The sequence below is a fragment of the Corvus brachyrhynchos genome, unplaced genomic scaffold (genome assembly GCF_000691975.1).
Source record: "Corvus brachyrhynchos isolate BGI_N302 unplaced genomic scaffold, ASM69197v1 scaffold26, whole genome shotgun sequence".
In the NCBI taxonomy this organism is placed as follows: Eukaryota; Metazoa; Chordata; class Aves; order Passeriformes; family Corvidae; genus Corvus; species Corvus brachyrhynchos.
Genome location: NW_008239324.1, coordinates 2,128,761 through 2,140,946, shown reverse-complemented (window position 1 = coordinate 2,140,946; position 12,186 = coordinate 2,128,761). Strand labels below are relative to the sequence as shown.

Genomic DNA, 12,186 nt, shown 5'->3' with positions numbered 1-12,186 from the left:
TGATTCCTGTGGGCAAAGGCCAAAGGAGACACACTGCTGGCCCAGGGCTTCCTTACCTTCAATGAAATTTGCTGTAATAAAAACCACATGGAAATCACAGAGAGCAAAGGCAGCACTGAGGCTCCTGTGCTGCAGACTGGGGTAAGCAGGTTGCAGGTGCAGGTTACTGTGCTAAAATCTTGCTGTTTTTCAGAAAGAGTGCAAAACCCTTCTCAGACTGAATGCACACAAGCTTTCCTTCCCCACGTTTCCAAACAAATAGTAATCTAATGGCTGGGAGAAAAAAAAAAAACTACATCACCCCGGTGCATCCAACAAACTACTGAAACAAAAACCCTTCTGGTGACAGCCTGAGCAGGCACCTGCAGGCAGCATCAAACAAGTGAAAATGTGAAGCAGCCTCTGCTCTAACAACAGCCCAGTTTACACTGCTGCTGGCTTTGCTGGCTCATTCCAGCTCTCACGCTCCACCCTTTGGTTTGTTTTTTTTGTTTCCTTTTTTTTTTTCAGCTCTTGCAATCTGACAGAGGCGGGTGAGAAAGCAAGTTGAAGGAAAGGACATTGCCCAGAAGAGCAGCTGGAGAGCAGTCCTCAAGCCCTGTCTGTGCTAAGTAGAGGACAGCCAGCCACGCCACTTGCTTTAGCCTAGAACCACCCCCAAGCCCCGGAGGTACACTGGCACTTGCACTGATTTTCCAGGTAAGCCTTTTTCTTAACCCCCGGCTCTTGGTAGCTGAGCGCTCTCTAAGCAGGAAGTTAAATCTGTCTGGAGACAAACAGCAGAAATGGTGCAAGGGCAGAGCAGGGAGTGCTCAGCTGCTCAGTGTGGTAGATATGCTGGTTTATTTACTCAGTTGTGAGCCTCAAGCAACTCAAGCATTTCTGCCATCTGCCTCATTTCAGCAACCCCATTAAAACAGCCCTGTAAACACCCTCCAGAGATGGACAGACAGACAAACCCCACACTAACATTTTCCCTGTAAGTAAAAAGTTACTGCACATGTTCTGCTTGCTGTGGTGGAGGGAAAGGAAGGGAGAAAAAGGGAAAAACAGCTCATTGCTGGTGATGCTGGTTTAAAATTCACATGGCAAGAACTAAGCTTGTGCCAAGTTTTCAGAAATGAATAGAGTTGTAGTTCCAGGAAAATCCTGGGAACAGCCAAAAGTTGAACAAATAATCTCCTGACTCTGATGCTCTTAACCCCATCATGGATCACTCAGGCCTGCTCGGATGTTGAGACATGGTGATGGCCACGATGCAATCAATAGTTAGAGTTCTGTAAAGCTTCTATCCTAAAGGTCATGTGGGGACCCAAACCATGGCACCCTCTGCTTCTGCCAGGATATTACACCAAATGGAAATTTTTCATTTTCATTGTTTTGTTTATGTACTGAAAGTACCTTTCCAAAATTCCCATACTATTTTGGGTATGCCATTTTTCATCAGATTGGGAATATAGTCCTGCTGGAACAGTTGGATATTTTCCCTTTGATTTTACTTTGGGAGTTGCATACAGGAACAGAAAGCATTTTTCGACCTTTTTGGGTCGAAAATCTGAACAACACTGCTCCATATTTACAGATGTCTGAAATTTAGCAGTGTCTGGGGAGAAATAACAAAAGTCCTTGGCTCCATTAAAATCCCATTCCTTCTGTCGAGGGCTGTGAGGGCTCGAGCTGCTTTCCATCCCCGTGTTTGTGAAACAGCCTTGCCCTCTGCCATCCCAGAGGAGGGCAATGCCTGCTCCCTTACCCATGGGCAGCCACCCACCAGTGGGAAGACCATGAGCAGAAGGAGCAACTGCATCCCAAAAAATGATCTCAGAAAATGTGACGCCCTTGAACCTTGTTGTTCAGGCCCAAACCTTGGTTTCCTCCTGTTGCTATGATAGGGCTGTGATTAGCTAAACTGTGCTGTGAGGAGGCAGCTCACAGTGGGTGCAGTAAAAAGCCTCCCACAGCTTTTTCTGCCCTAAAAAAACCTTCTGCACTCCAGGTCATGTCTGCTATCTCCGGCATGGAGAGCAGGAGCAGGTGAGACCAGCTTGTGCCAGGCTGCCTAAACAAATGAAATACCATGGCAGGACAGATTTGCTTCAGATTTAGTTGCAGAGGAGGCTCTGGATCACTCTGCAAGAGTGGGAGGGTTTGTTTTCTGCTTTTGCTTTGCTGAGTCAAACCACGAGCAAAGCAGTTCAGATCTGGAGAGTCTCAGTTCCTATAATTTCTAGCAGAGAAACATCGCTGCTACTGCTTTTGTTCCTTCCTACAGAGATTTGTAGCTTTGCTGGGCAGGAACTCTGCTGAAATGTGCTTAGCACAGCTGGAGCCTCTCGTCACAGCTGTAAAAGAGGCAAATAAAAATAACATTTGTGCTCATCAGCAGCGTCCCATTGGCTTCTCTCAGCACTATTACTCAGCTGCCTTTGATACAGACATTAGTCAAATCCTGCTCCTCTTCTGAGTGCCCCGTTATAAGGGACGGGGAAGAGCCTTCCACCACTTCTGACATAGCCAATTATTTTTTCCCACCTTTCTCTCAGAGGCAGCATGGACATCCAGGAGTATTTTGCCAGAATTTCTTACCGGGGCTCCCACAATAAGCCAGACCTGGCTACCATGTCAGATATATTCCAGCACCACATCCAAGCTGTCCCTTTTGAAAACCTCAGCATCCACTGTGGGGAAAGCATTGAGCTGGACCTGGAAGCAACGTACAACAAGATAGTGAGGAAGAAACGTGGGGGCTGGTGCATGGAAAACAACTACCTTCTATCTTGGGTCCTGAAAACTCTTGGCTATGACGTCACCCTTCTGGGAGCAAAAGTTTATGTCCCAGAGCTCGACGCCTATCCAGATGAGATCGACCATCTGCTGCTACAAGTGGAGCTTGATGGCAAATCCTACATTCGGATCAGCCGCAGACTCCCGGGGTCTTTCGTTTCCAGGAGGAGAGCGGGACCTGGTACCTGGAGAAGGTGAAAAGGAAGCAGTGCGTTCTCAATCAAAGCACCTCCACTTCCCACAGTGTGGAAAATGAAGTCTGCCGTCGGGTTTATCTCTTTACCCTTCAGCCACGAGACATTGAGGAGTTCAGGGGCTGCAATGCCCACCTGCAGACAGCACCTGACTCGCTCTTTGTGACCAAGTCCATCTGCAGCCTGCAGACTGCTGACGGCATCCGGGCACTGGTGGGGTGGAAACTCACAGAGATAAAGTACAATTATAGGGACAATATGGATCTTGTAGAAATCAGAATCATTGCAGATGAAGAAATGGAGAAAACACTGAAGGAGAAATTCAATATAACACTAGACAAGAAATTTGTACCCGTCAATACAAGCAGGTTGTCTCTGTTCTAACTCACTGCCTGAATTACAATTCAATTCAGTGGCATTACAGGCAACTCTTCCCTCTCTGTCTGACAAGCATCTAAAGGTTAATCTTTCTCCTTCCATCTACACCAGTGAAAGGCAGAACATACTAGCACGAACCTGGAAAAGAAATGGATTTTCACAACTATTCCTGCATCTCTTTTTGGTTTGGGTACAAATAATTTCTGCCCAGCTCAATCAAATCATTGCCCTTCTGTTTGTGCTTAGCAGGAAGCAGACTCTGCCCATTCCCTACTCCTTTCATCTCTTAAAAGCTTTTCTAAACACACCCAGTGGAGCTGGGCAGAATGATGGAGCGGTATGTCTTTGTCTTTATTACCTGGTGCTGCCACCTGGGGAAAATCATACCTGCTTCTTAAATGAATACTATATTATTTTGGGAATTTAATAGCCAAAACCACAAAGACATCCTGTGCTGAGTTTCTCCAGTTAAGCCATAAGCCTGTTCTTTTTGCTCTCACATCCACAACACCCTCTCATGTGGCAGTCAGGCCATCCCACACCTGTGTGAATTCACCATGTGAGTACTTGAGGACAGGCTATTTACGACCTAGAACTGATGATAAAAAACGTTAGTGACAACTCTGTGTTGTTTCAGGCTTTGCACAGCTCCTGTTCTCTCAGTGACAGAACCAAAGAGCAGTATTTCTTTGAACTGAAAGCATCTCCTGAGCATTTTGTTTGCTCACACTCAGCAGCAGACTGCTGGGAATACATGTTCCTCTCATCAGACTCTACTCCGGGTGTTATTGCACATTAATTATTATAGCTGAACCCAAACACATGCATAGAATTATTTTTCTGAAACGTATCTCTTCTACTGAGGATGTGTTTGCAGTGATATTAATTGTATTGATATAAGGAGAAACGATGAATCTTAATCACATACCTAACGGCTAAGATTTCTAGTAGGAGAAATTACTCAAATGTGACCACTTTGCCCTTTGAGAAGATGCTTGTTGTTCCTTTATGTACAAATCTTGGAAGCATTACAACTATGCACTTATAATTAAGCAAATTATATAAGTGAATTACAATTAAATAAAAAAAAATCAAGCATTGTGAACTAGAATTATTCAGATTTTTTCCCCCCCAAATTACAGCATGTATTCCCAAACGAAAAAAAATGTCATTAATCACTGAAGTCATCCTGATTATTTGTACGTGCTAATATTTTCCAGCTAAGGCTTTTAAAAACACAATAACTCCCTGAACCTTTTTCACTTGTTATGCAGTATGTGCAGCTTTCTAAAACTAGCAATTTAGATTTAATAAAAGCTGCTGCTATTCTGCATATTCAAAATGTATTTCATAGAGACACAGCAAGCTCCTGAAACCCATGTCTTCCTAGAGTCAAATTCACCCACATGCGCTTGGCTGCAGGTGTGCAATAGTCCCTTTTAGCACATGAGGCTCTCCATCCTAAGAGAAATGAAATGTGGTTGTAAAAGAAAGAGGGGCTTCTTATGGTGAGGACCAGCAGCTTGCAACACAGATGGTCAGAAGAAATTGTCTCAGGATATGGCTTGTTTATGATCTGTGTTTTTCTGTGGTCCCCACGTTAGTGGGAGAGCTAAAGGAGCTAAACTCAGTGGGACAGCAGGGACAAAGCACTGAGATGCAGATAAAAGTCCAGGCAGGTCTTGCAAAGCGGTGGGGCAGGAGAAGATCCATGCAGAGCCAAGAATCCCCATCTTTTGAGGGAACAAACATAGGAAACACCTAAAAAGGGCTGTTCCATAGGCTCAGGGGGTACAGAACTATAAAATCACAGACCTTTGCGACCAGAGTAGGGCGTTACATCCCTTGCCCCTGAGATCCAGCGTGTGGAGGGCAGGAACAGGGAAAGCCACTTTTCTTTCTGCTGACTCAACTCCCGGAGCGTGTGCCTGGCACTGCCCGGGTGCTGCTCCTCCACGGCACAGCTCAGCACTCCTGCCTCTTGCCCTGCTCACCCACAGTGTATTTATTGCTGAGCAATACAATGAAACTTGCTGTTGGAAGGGGAAAAAACAAACAAACAAAAAAAACCCCAGAGGCTTTTCATCTCAGATTGCAGTAGTTTGTTTATTCCTTATCGCTAACTTTGGAGGCAAATCCTTAAAGGCGCAGCAGGCTCAGGGAGCTCAGAGTTCTTAGGGAGCAGCATATTCCCTGCTGAAGGACAGGGCTTCTCTTCGAACTCAGGGAAATTTAGACAACTATGTGACTTGGCAAATCTGACCTTGTTGCTTTGCAGGAGCTGGTGTCAGCCACGAGGAATAGATCAGTGTGGTGTGATTAATTCAACAGTTGCCATCCCCACCAATAAATCAGTGACTTTCTGCCCTGTATTACTCTCTGTCTATGATAAGCCACTTCCTGCAGGGATCCAGACCATATCAATGTCAAGAATGTAAAATCTGCATCAAAATTTGCATGATTGCTTTGCTGCTTTAGCATGGGAGCACCTACCAAGGTGCCCCAGAGATTGAAGCCCCTGGGACTGAAGGGTTGAGAATGGGTTTATAGGTTATAACCACTTACAAAAGTTGCTCACGATACCCACGCTTTGCACTCCTGGAGGGCTTCAGTTCCCATTCAGTAACGTGGAAAGTTAATATCTCCTCAATATTGTAATCAGTCTGGGGACTGGACCATTTTCATGCTCTCTGTACAGCACCTGACACAATGACAGGGCTTTCCACACATATGCCAACACAAATAAACCAATAAAACCGTCAGAATATAAACTACTGTAAAAGAATAAACTCTCTCCCCTCCTTGGCTGCTCTGCTGGAGGATAAGGCTGTCCTTGACAGGCAGTAAAGGCAGCCTGGACCTTTAAGAGCAGCAGTTCCCAGTGCAGCTCTTCCCTGTGAACTTTGGAACACGCCAGGGTGGAAAGCCTGAGCTGACTGCCTGCAAGGTAAGTGCTGCATGCCTGATCTTCATCCTGTAGCTTTGCATCAGCCCCTTTGGAAAGCCCACCCCCTTGAGTCTGCATACCCTGTGCACAGTGCTGCAGGCGTATTAGCAAAGCACAAACTACAGGAACCCCAGGGCTGATGGGGAGTGTTGCACTGCAAGGGCGTTTTCCAAGTGCAACATTGAGTGTTTGAGAATTAAACTGACCCTTTTATGCTGAGCCACCGTGTATGAAAAACGCAGCAACTGATTCACACTGTACCTTAGAATCAAACAAATAATACAGGCATGTGCAAGAGGATCCAGCCTTGGGAGTCCCTCATGATTTTAGCGGAGAAGAACTGATCCTAGTGTTCAGCCTAATTACAAAAGGACTCAGCGCTCCTGAGGGACATGTGCAGACAGGCAGAACTAACATCTGAATCTCACTACCCACGAAGCTGCAGGGACGCTGAGCAAAGCTGCTGCAGGGGCAGAAGTAAACAAGGCTGAGATCCGGACTGAGGCTCGGGATATTTGGCAACTCAGATTTGGAACGCAAACTGTCCCCCAGGAGAGGTCTTGCTCACTGCTGCAGCCTCGTCTCTCACACAGCAGGAGTGGCTGTGCCAAGGAAAAATCTGCCTCCAGGAAGGCGAGGGAGTAAACGCTGATTTATGTGGATGCTCCCTAATGTCAATGATGTTGTAGTGCAGCTTTATTATGCTTAAAGCTCTTTAAGTATTCATTGAGATCAGAGCACATTTTGTCAGCCACTGCAAGGCTGTCTCTGAAGCAGACTTTAAATTGATAAGGCCGGAGAAGGGGCAGCTGGGGAAATTGAGGCACAGGCAGGGAATTTCTCCAACTGCTTTCCCAGTGTGTTTTCCTGAAGCCTCATTGCCAGCACCCCATGGGGGCTCTCCATGGGGAGGTTGCTTGTGGCTGGATGAGGGGAGCTGGTTTTATCCTGCCCTTTCCCCATATGATGGGACACCCAGACACAGGAGATGAGTTACAGGGAGGGCATCAGGTCTTCTGCTGCTGGCCCAGGGCAGGGACTGATCTGGTTTTGCTTGAAGGCAAATTCCAAGCATATCAGACCCACCAGGCTGATGGACTCCTCTGGACTCCTGCTGGTCACAGAGGTTCAGCTCGACACCCTCATAGGGAAAAGATGTTTCTATCTTCCTATGCAAAATTGCTGAAAGTGGGAATAGAGAGAAAAATGAGGCAGAGGACCACAGGATGAGCCTGCCAGTGAACACGTGCACTGTGTGTTGGGAAGGAAATGGCTTTCTACAAGTGTTTCCAAGGAGATCCTGCCAGAGATGAGTGCCCTTGTCCTAAAAAAGGGATGGAAAAAAACGTAAAACGCAGTATCAAAGAGACATTACTGTTTTTTCATGTAGCCTCTTTGGGTCCTTTTGAAGTGAAAATGTTTATTTCTAATTCCCTTATTGGGATAATCCTCTATTCTATCATATTTTCCTGTGGGTTTGCATTAGCCAGTCTGAATGTTGGTACCAGTGCAGATGAGGAGCAAGACAACCAAGTCATGTGAGTTGTGCTGCTGGCATCAAGACTGGGGTTAAAGTCTAGAGATTAGGCCATTGGATGTGCTCAGCTGCTGGGGTGGGGGTACTTCCATCTATGGATTTGAGGTGGGACTTTCACAAGCTTCTGGCATGGACATGGGGTCAAACTGCTGGGGAGAGCAGTTGGACCAAACCTGAGAATATTCAGTGGAAGGGAGTTTCTCCCATCTCATCCACATCAAAGGATTTTTGGAAAATCCTCCCAGGGAACATTCAACCATTTGCAGGAAGCAAGAAATCCTCAGACTTGTTGGAAATTAACACAGCCCTTAACAGATTGTGAATTGTTCTGAACAACAAATATCCTTGCATGGAAAAAAGCTGAATTAAATCTAAACTAAAGACAAAAGAAATCCTTGCAGAGGCCAGATGAGTCACTGGATTAGAAGTCTTACAGGGAACCTTTTGTATCCAGGCCACACAACCAGCGCCAGTGCCAGTGTCTTTCTGCTAATGAAAGGAAAGGGGATCAGAGATACAAAGACACTAAATATTTCCAATAAATTGAGCTGAAACTAAAGTCTTTAGTTCATAAAAGATGGTCAAAGAAACCAAAAGATTATGAGTATGCCTTGTATGTACTTTTAGATTGATTCCTTTGACCCTTAGGTTAGAAAAATTAAAGTTCCTTCCTTTCACAGCCAAAGCCTTGTCTAAACTCCCCAGGGAAATTTAAGAGATTAAGAAAACAACTACCTACTTCACATGGAAACCTGTCTGAAAGGGTGACACACTGAGATGTTAATCACAGTTAACGGAATCCATGAATGCAAAACCTTCCAGTTAAATTACCTGTGGGATAGAGAAAGAATTGCTTACCTGGTACAGTAAAAGAAACAGTAAGAACTTTCTGTGACTTTTATGCCGGTATGGTGTGGCAGCTTTTTTGCAAACCTGTTGTTTCTTGATTTTAGAAAACTTTTGTCATGTGGGATCCTCCTCTGTGATCAGAGATGCTGTTATGGCATGTGCTGTGTCTTCCCATGGGAAAGACATCCACCTGGTTTGAAGGCAGCCCCTGAGAGAGGGAAAGCATTATTGCCACCTGCTCCTGTCCTTGTCTTTTTTTAAAGAAATACTTAAAATTCCTTTAGATCCTCATTAAAATGGCCCAGACTACATTTGCAGGCTGGTTAACCTGTGCTACAGAAACAGGAGTGAACCCCTTGACAGCCACACAGCAGTAACTGGCTACTTTTCTGCTCACACAGGCAAAATGAACATTCAGGAGTATTTTGGAAGAATATCTTACAAGCAGCCCCATAAGGATGCAGACTTGCAAACCCTGACAGCCATTTTCCAGCATCACATCCAGACCATTCCTTTTGAGAACCTCAGCATGCATTGCGGGGAGGCCATCAAACTGGATTTGCAATCTACTTACAATAAGATTGTGAGAAAGAAGCGTGGTGGGTGGTGCCTGGAAATCAACCACCTCCTGTTTTGGGCCTTGCAAGAATTAGGGTATGACGTCTGTATTCTTGGTGCACACAGCTATGAACCAGCAGAGAATGGATACACTGCTGAGATGAACCATATCCTCCTGAAGGTGGTGATCAAGGGCGATTCCTACATAGTAGATGCTGGGTTTGGGGGTGCCTACCAGATGTGGCAGCCACTGATGCTGATTTCTGGGAAGGACCAACCCCAGGTCCCCGGCATTTTCCGCCTCATGGAAGACAACGGCACCTGGTACTTCGAGAAAGTCAAAAGGAAGCATTACATTCCTGAGCGAGGTGATACTGACTTCCCTGATACTCCAGAACTGGGGAATATCAGAAAAATATATAGATTTACTCTTGAGCCAAGACACATAGATGACTTCCAAGAGCTAAACACATACCTCCAAGTGTCTCCGGACAACATACTTCGGAAGAAGTCAATCTGCACTCTCCAGACCACCAATGGGCTTCTTGCCTTAGTTGGATGGACCTTGACTGAGATGAAGTACAACTACATGGAGGACATGGACCTGGTGAACATCACAACCCTTACAGATGAAGAGGTTGAGAAGACACTGAAAGAAAAATTCAAGACAGTACTGGAGAACAAACTTGTACCAGTAAATGTTCGTGGCTTGCCACCCAATCTAGTGGATAAGATCTAACTGTAACACTGTGCTGGATGGATCTTTAAATAGCCAACAGGAAAGTCCTAAAATTAAAATTAATTACATTAATTACTTAATTAATTAATTTTTAACTTGAGCTAGTCACAAACCTTGGTAAATTCAAGTACATTGCTAATTAATTAATTTTTAACTTGAGCTAGTCACAAAGCTCGGTAAATTCAAGTACATTGCAAATTAACTGCATATATCGATTGCATATTTTTTATTAAACCTCTCCTTCTTTAGAAACCAAGACATCTTACTAGCTCTGTTTTGCTCATATGCAAATTGCTTTTTGACTCCTTAACTTTTTGCTCACCTTCTCAAGAACTTTTGCTCATATGCAAATTGCTTTTTGACTCCTTTTTTGCTCACCTTCTCAAGAAGTCATTTTATTGCACATATATTTTGTGGCAAATGAGACCAAAATGATGCAGAAGGAGAGGTTGTGTTACCATTTAACACGAATGACCTCTAACCTTTTTTGGTATTATTTCCAATCTCCTCAGTGACTTTTACAAATTATTCACTTCCCTTAACAGTCTTAAAGTTGAGCTGAATAGGCTTTTAAAGACTTTGTAGAAAAAAGAAAGGTTAAGACTTTCTCAAAACAAGCCACCATTAGGTGCTGATTAGCTTATGAAAAGTTGAAAGACTCAAGTCCTGTTCCCTTTTCAGAAATTGGCTTATCCAAGGGTGCCTAAAACGTCCCAAAATCTCTCTAATTTTGAGTACCCACTTTTTCTGAGTCTGATTTATCTGTGTCTTTGAATTCAAAATAAAATCCACAGAAGATGAGATAATTCAATGGTTTCTAAAAATCAGGGATTTGGTATCAAAACTGGAAAACAAAAGTTCGATCAACCTTTGCAAACTATAATCTAAACTTTTGGGACCAAGGCTTCACGTGATGTCAAGAGGACATGACAGTATTATAGATAAAACTCTTCATATTTATTACAAGCAGCATTCTGCACAAAAGCAACTTTAAAAAGTGATATTTTGAAAGCAAAAGAAAACCCTGGGAGGTGAGCACATGCCACCAGTGTAGTTTCACAGCAGGATATCTGTTGGGGCCCTCCCCCCCCGCCATGGGGTCCTGGGAGAGGGGCCCTGGGGGGGGAGACATGGGGTTTCCCTAGCCCCTGGTCAGCCTCATTCCATGTTCCCCTGCGCAGGCAAGGACCCTCGGGTCCCGTGATTGCCTCAGTTCCTCGTCAGAGCCCGGCCATGCGGCTGGAGAAATAAACATCTCTGAAACATCTACCAAGAATCAGTCCATATGTATTTCTTTTCCACGGGCCTTGTTGTCTGATACGCGTGTTGCAGTATCCGTACTGTAACAAATGGTGGGGAATGCGGGCAAGACACCAATCCCTAAGGACAGAAAATTCGTGAGTAAAAACCACTCTAGATCTCTCTCTTCTTGCCTTGGTTTGGATATTCTCTCTGGACTATGGAAGAATCATGGGAAATGTGGCTCTCTGAGTCGCAGAAAGAAATATATCTAGAAGTTAAAGGAATCCTTGAACAACAAAACAAGAAAGTATTTGTTTCAGGAGATTTAGAACATTTTTTTAACTGGCTTTTCAAAAATTGCTTTTATATTTCTCGAGACTTACTTTTTGATATTAATCCTCCTGGAATTACTGGAATTAATCACAGGTGTTTTTGACACAAAATCTGGGATGAGATAAGGGGTCAAACAAAACATGCACTAGTGATAGAACCTCTCCGTGCATTTCTTGTAATCAGCGAAGCTCTTGAGGAGCATTTGTATGGTCCCATTACCCCTAGAGCAGAGGATGGCCATAATCCCGTGGCTGAGACCGTGCGGCAGCCATCCCAGGAGCGCGTGACTGCAGCCATGCTGGCAGAGATGCCTGTGATGGAACCGCCCGGCCCCCCTCAGGAGCGCGCGCCTTATCGCAGACCCCATCCCTGTCTCGGGGTCCCCGGCCACTTGACCACGAGTGAGGGAGCGACGCCACAGGCGCTGTGGGTGCCGTGGGCCACGAGCAGCCAGGAACCAGGGCTCGGTGTGGAAGCCCGCTCTGAGCATACGGGTCAGAGAGCCCTGTGGAGGGAGAAGCGGCGGTTTCCACAGCGACACGAGAAGCAGCGCAGCGCAGCGCCGAGCCGAAACGGGGCCGCACTCAAAGCAACGTGGAGTTGGCGGAGTGGAACCACTCACCGG

The 12,186-nt window shown here is 45.2% G+C and overlaps 2 protein-coding genes across 4 annotated transcripts; both read left to right on the top strand.

Annotated features, from left to right (window-relative positions):
- Positions 1-317: 317 nt before the first annotated feature.
- LOC103620105 (arylamine N-acetyltransferase, liver isozyme) lies at positions 318-10,116 on the top strand. 3 transcript variants are annotated; one of them, XM_008638695.2, is made up of 2 exons: positions 318-699; positions 9,091-10,116. In XM_008638695.2, exon 2 carries the CDS (start codon positions 9,096-9,098, stop codon positions 9,984-9,986), a length of 891 nt encoding a protein of 296 aa, XP_008636917.1. In that variant the 5' UTR covers positions 318-699; positions 9,091-9,095; the 3' UTR covers positions 9,987-10,116. The 3 variants fall into 3 exon arrangements, with proteins under 3 accessions (XP_008636917.1, XP_017596558.1, XP_017596559.1); XM_017741069.1 differs by lacking the exon at positions 318-699 and adding an exon at positions 4,550-6,303; XM_017741070.1 differs by lacking the exon at positions 318-699 and adding an exon at positions 6,310-8,718.
- On the top strand, positions 2,018-4,447 carry LOC103620106 (arylamine N-acetyltransferase, pineal gland isozyme NAT-3-like). The gene is made up of 3 exons (XM_017740783.1): positions 2,018-2,034; positions 2,544-2,727; positions 2,907-4,447. The coding sequence occupies exons 1-3, from the start codon at positions 2,018-2,020 to the stop codon at positions 3,360-3,362; spliced, it is 657 nt and encodes a 218-aa protein (XP_017596272.1). The 3' UTR covers positions 3,363-4,447.
- Positions 10,117-12,186: the final 2,070 nt, after the last annotated feature.

Excerpts from the sequence above, each read along its gene's own strand:
- LOC103620106 (XM_017740783.1), top strand. Across the intron at positions 2,728-2,906 it reads AAGCAACGTACAACAAGATA|CATTCGGATCAGCCGCAGAC; the intron begins GTGAGGAAGAAA and ends TGGCAAATCCTA.
- LOC103620105 (XM_008638695.2), top strand. The coding sequence starts at position 9,096 with ATGAACATTCAGGAGTATTTTGGAAGAATATCTTACAAGCAGCCCCAT.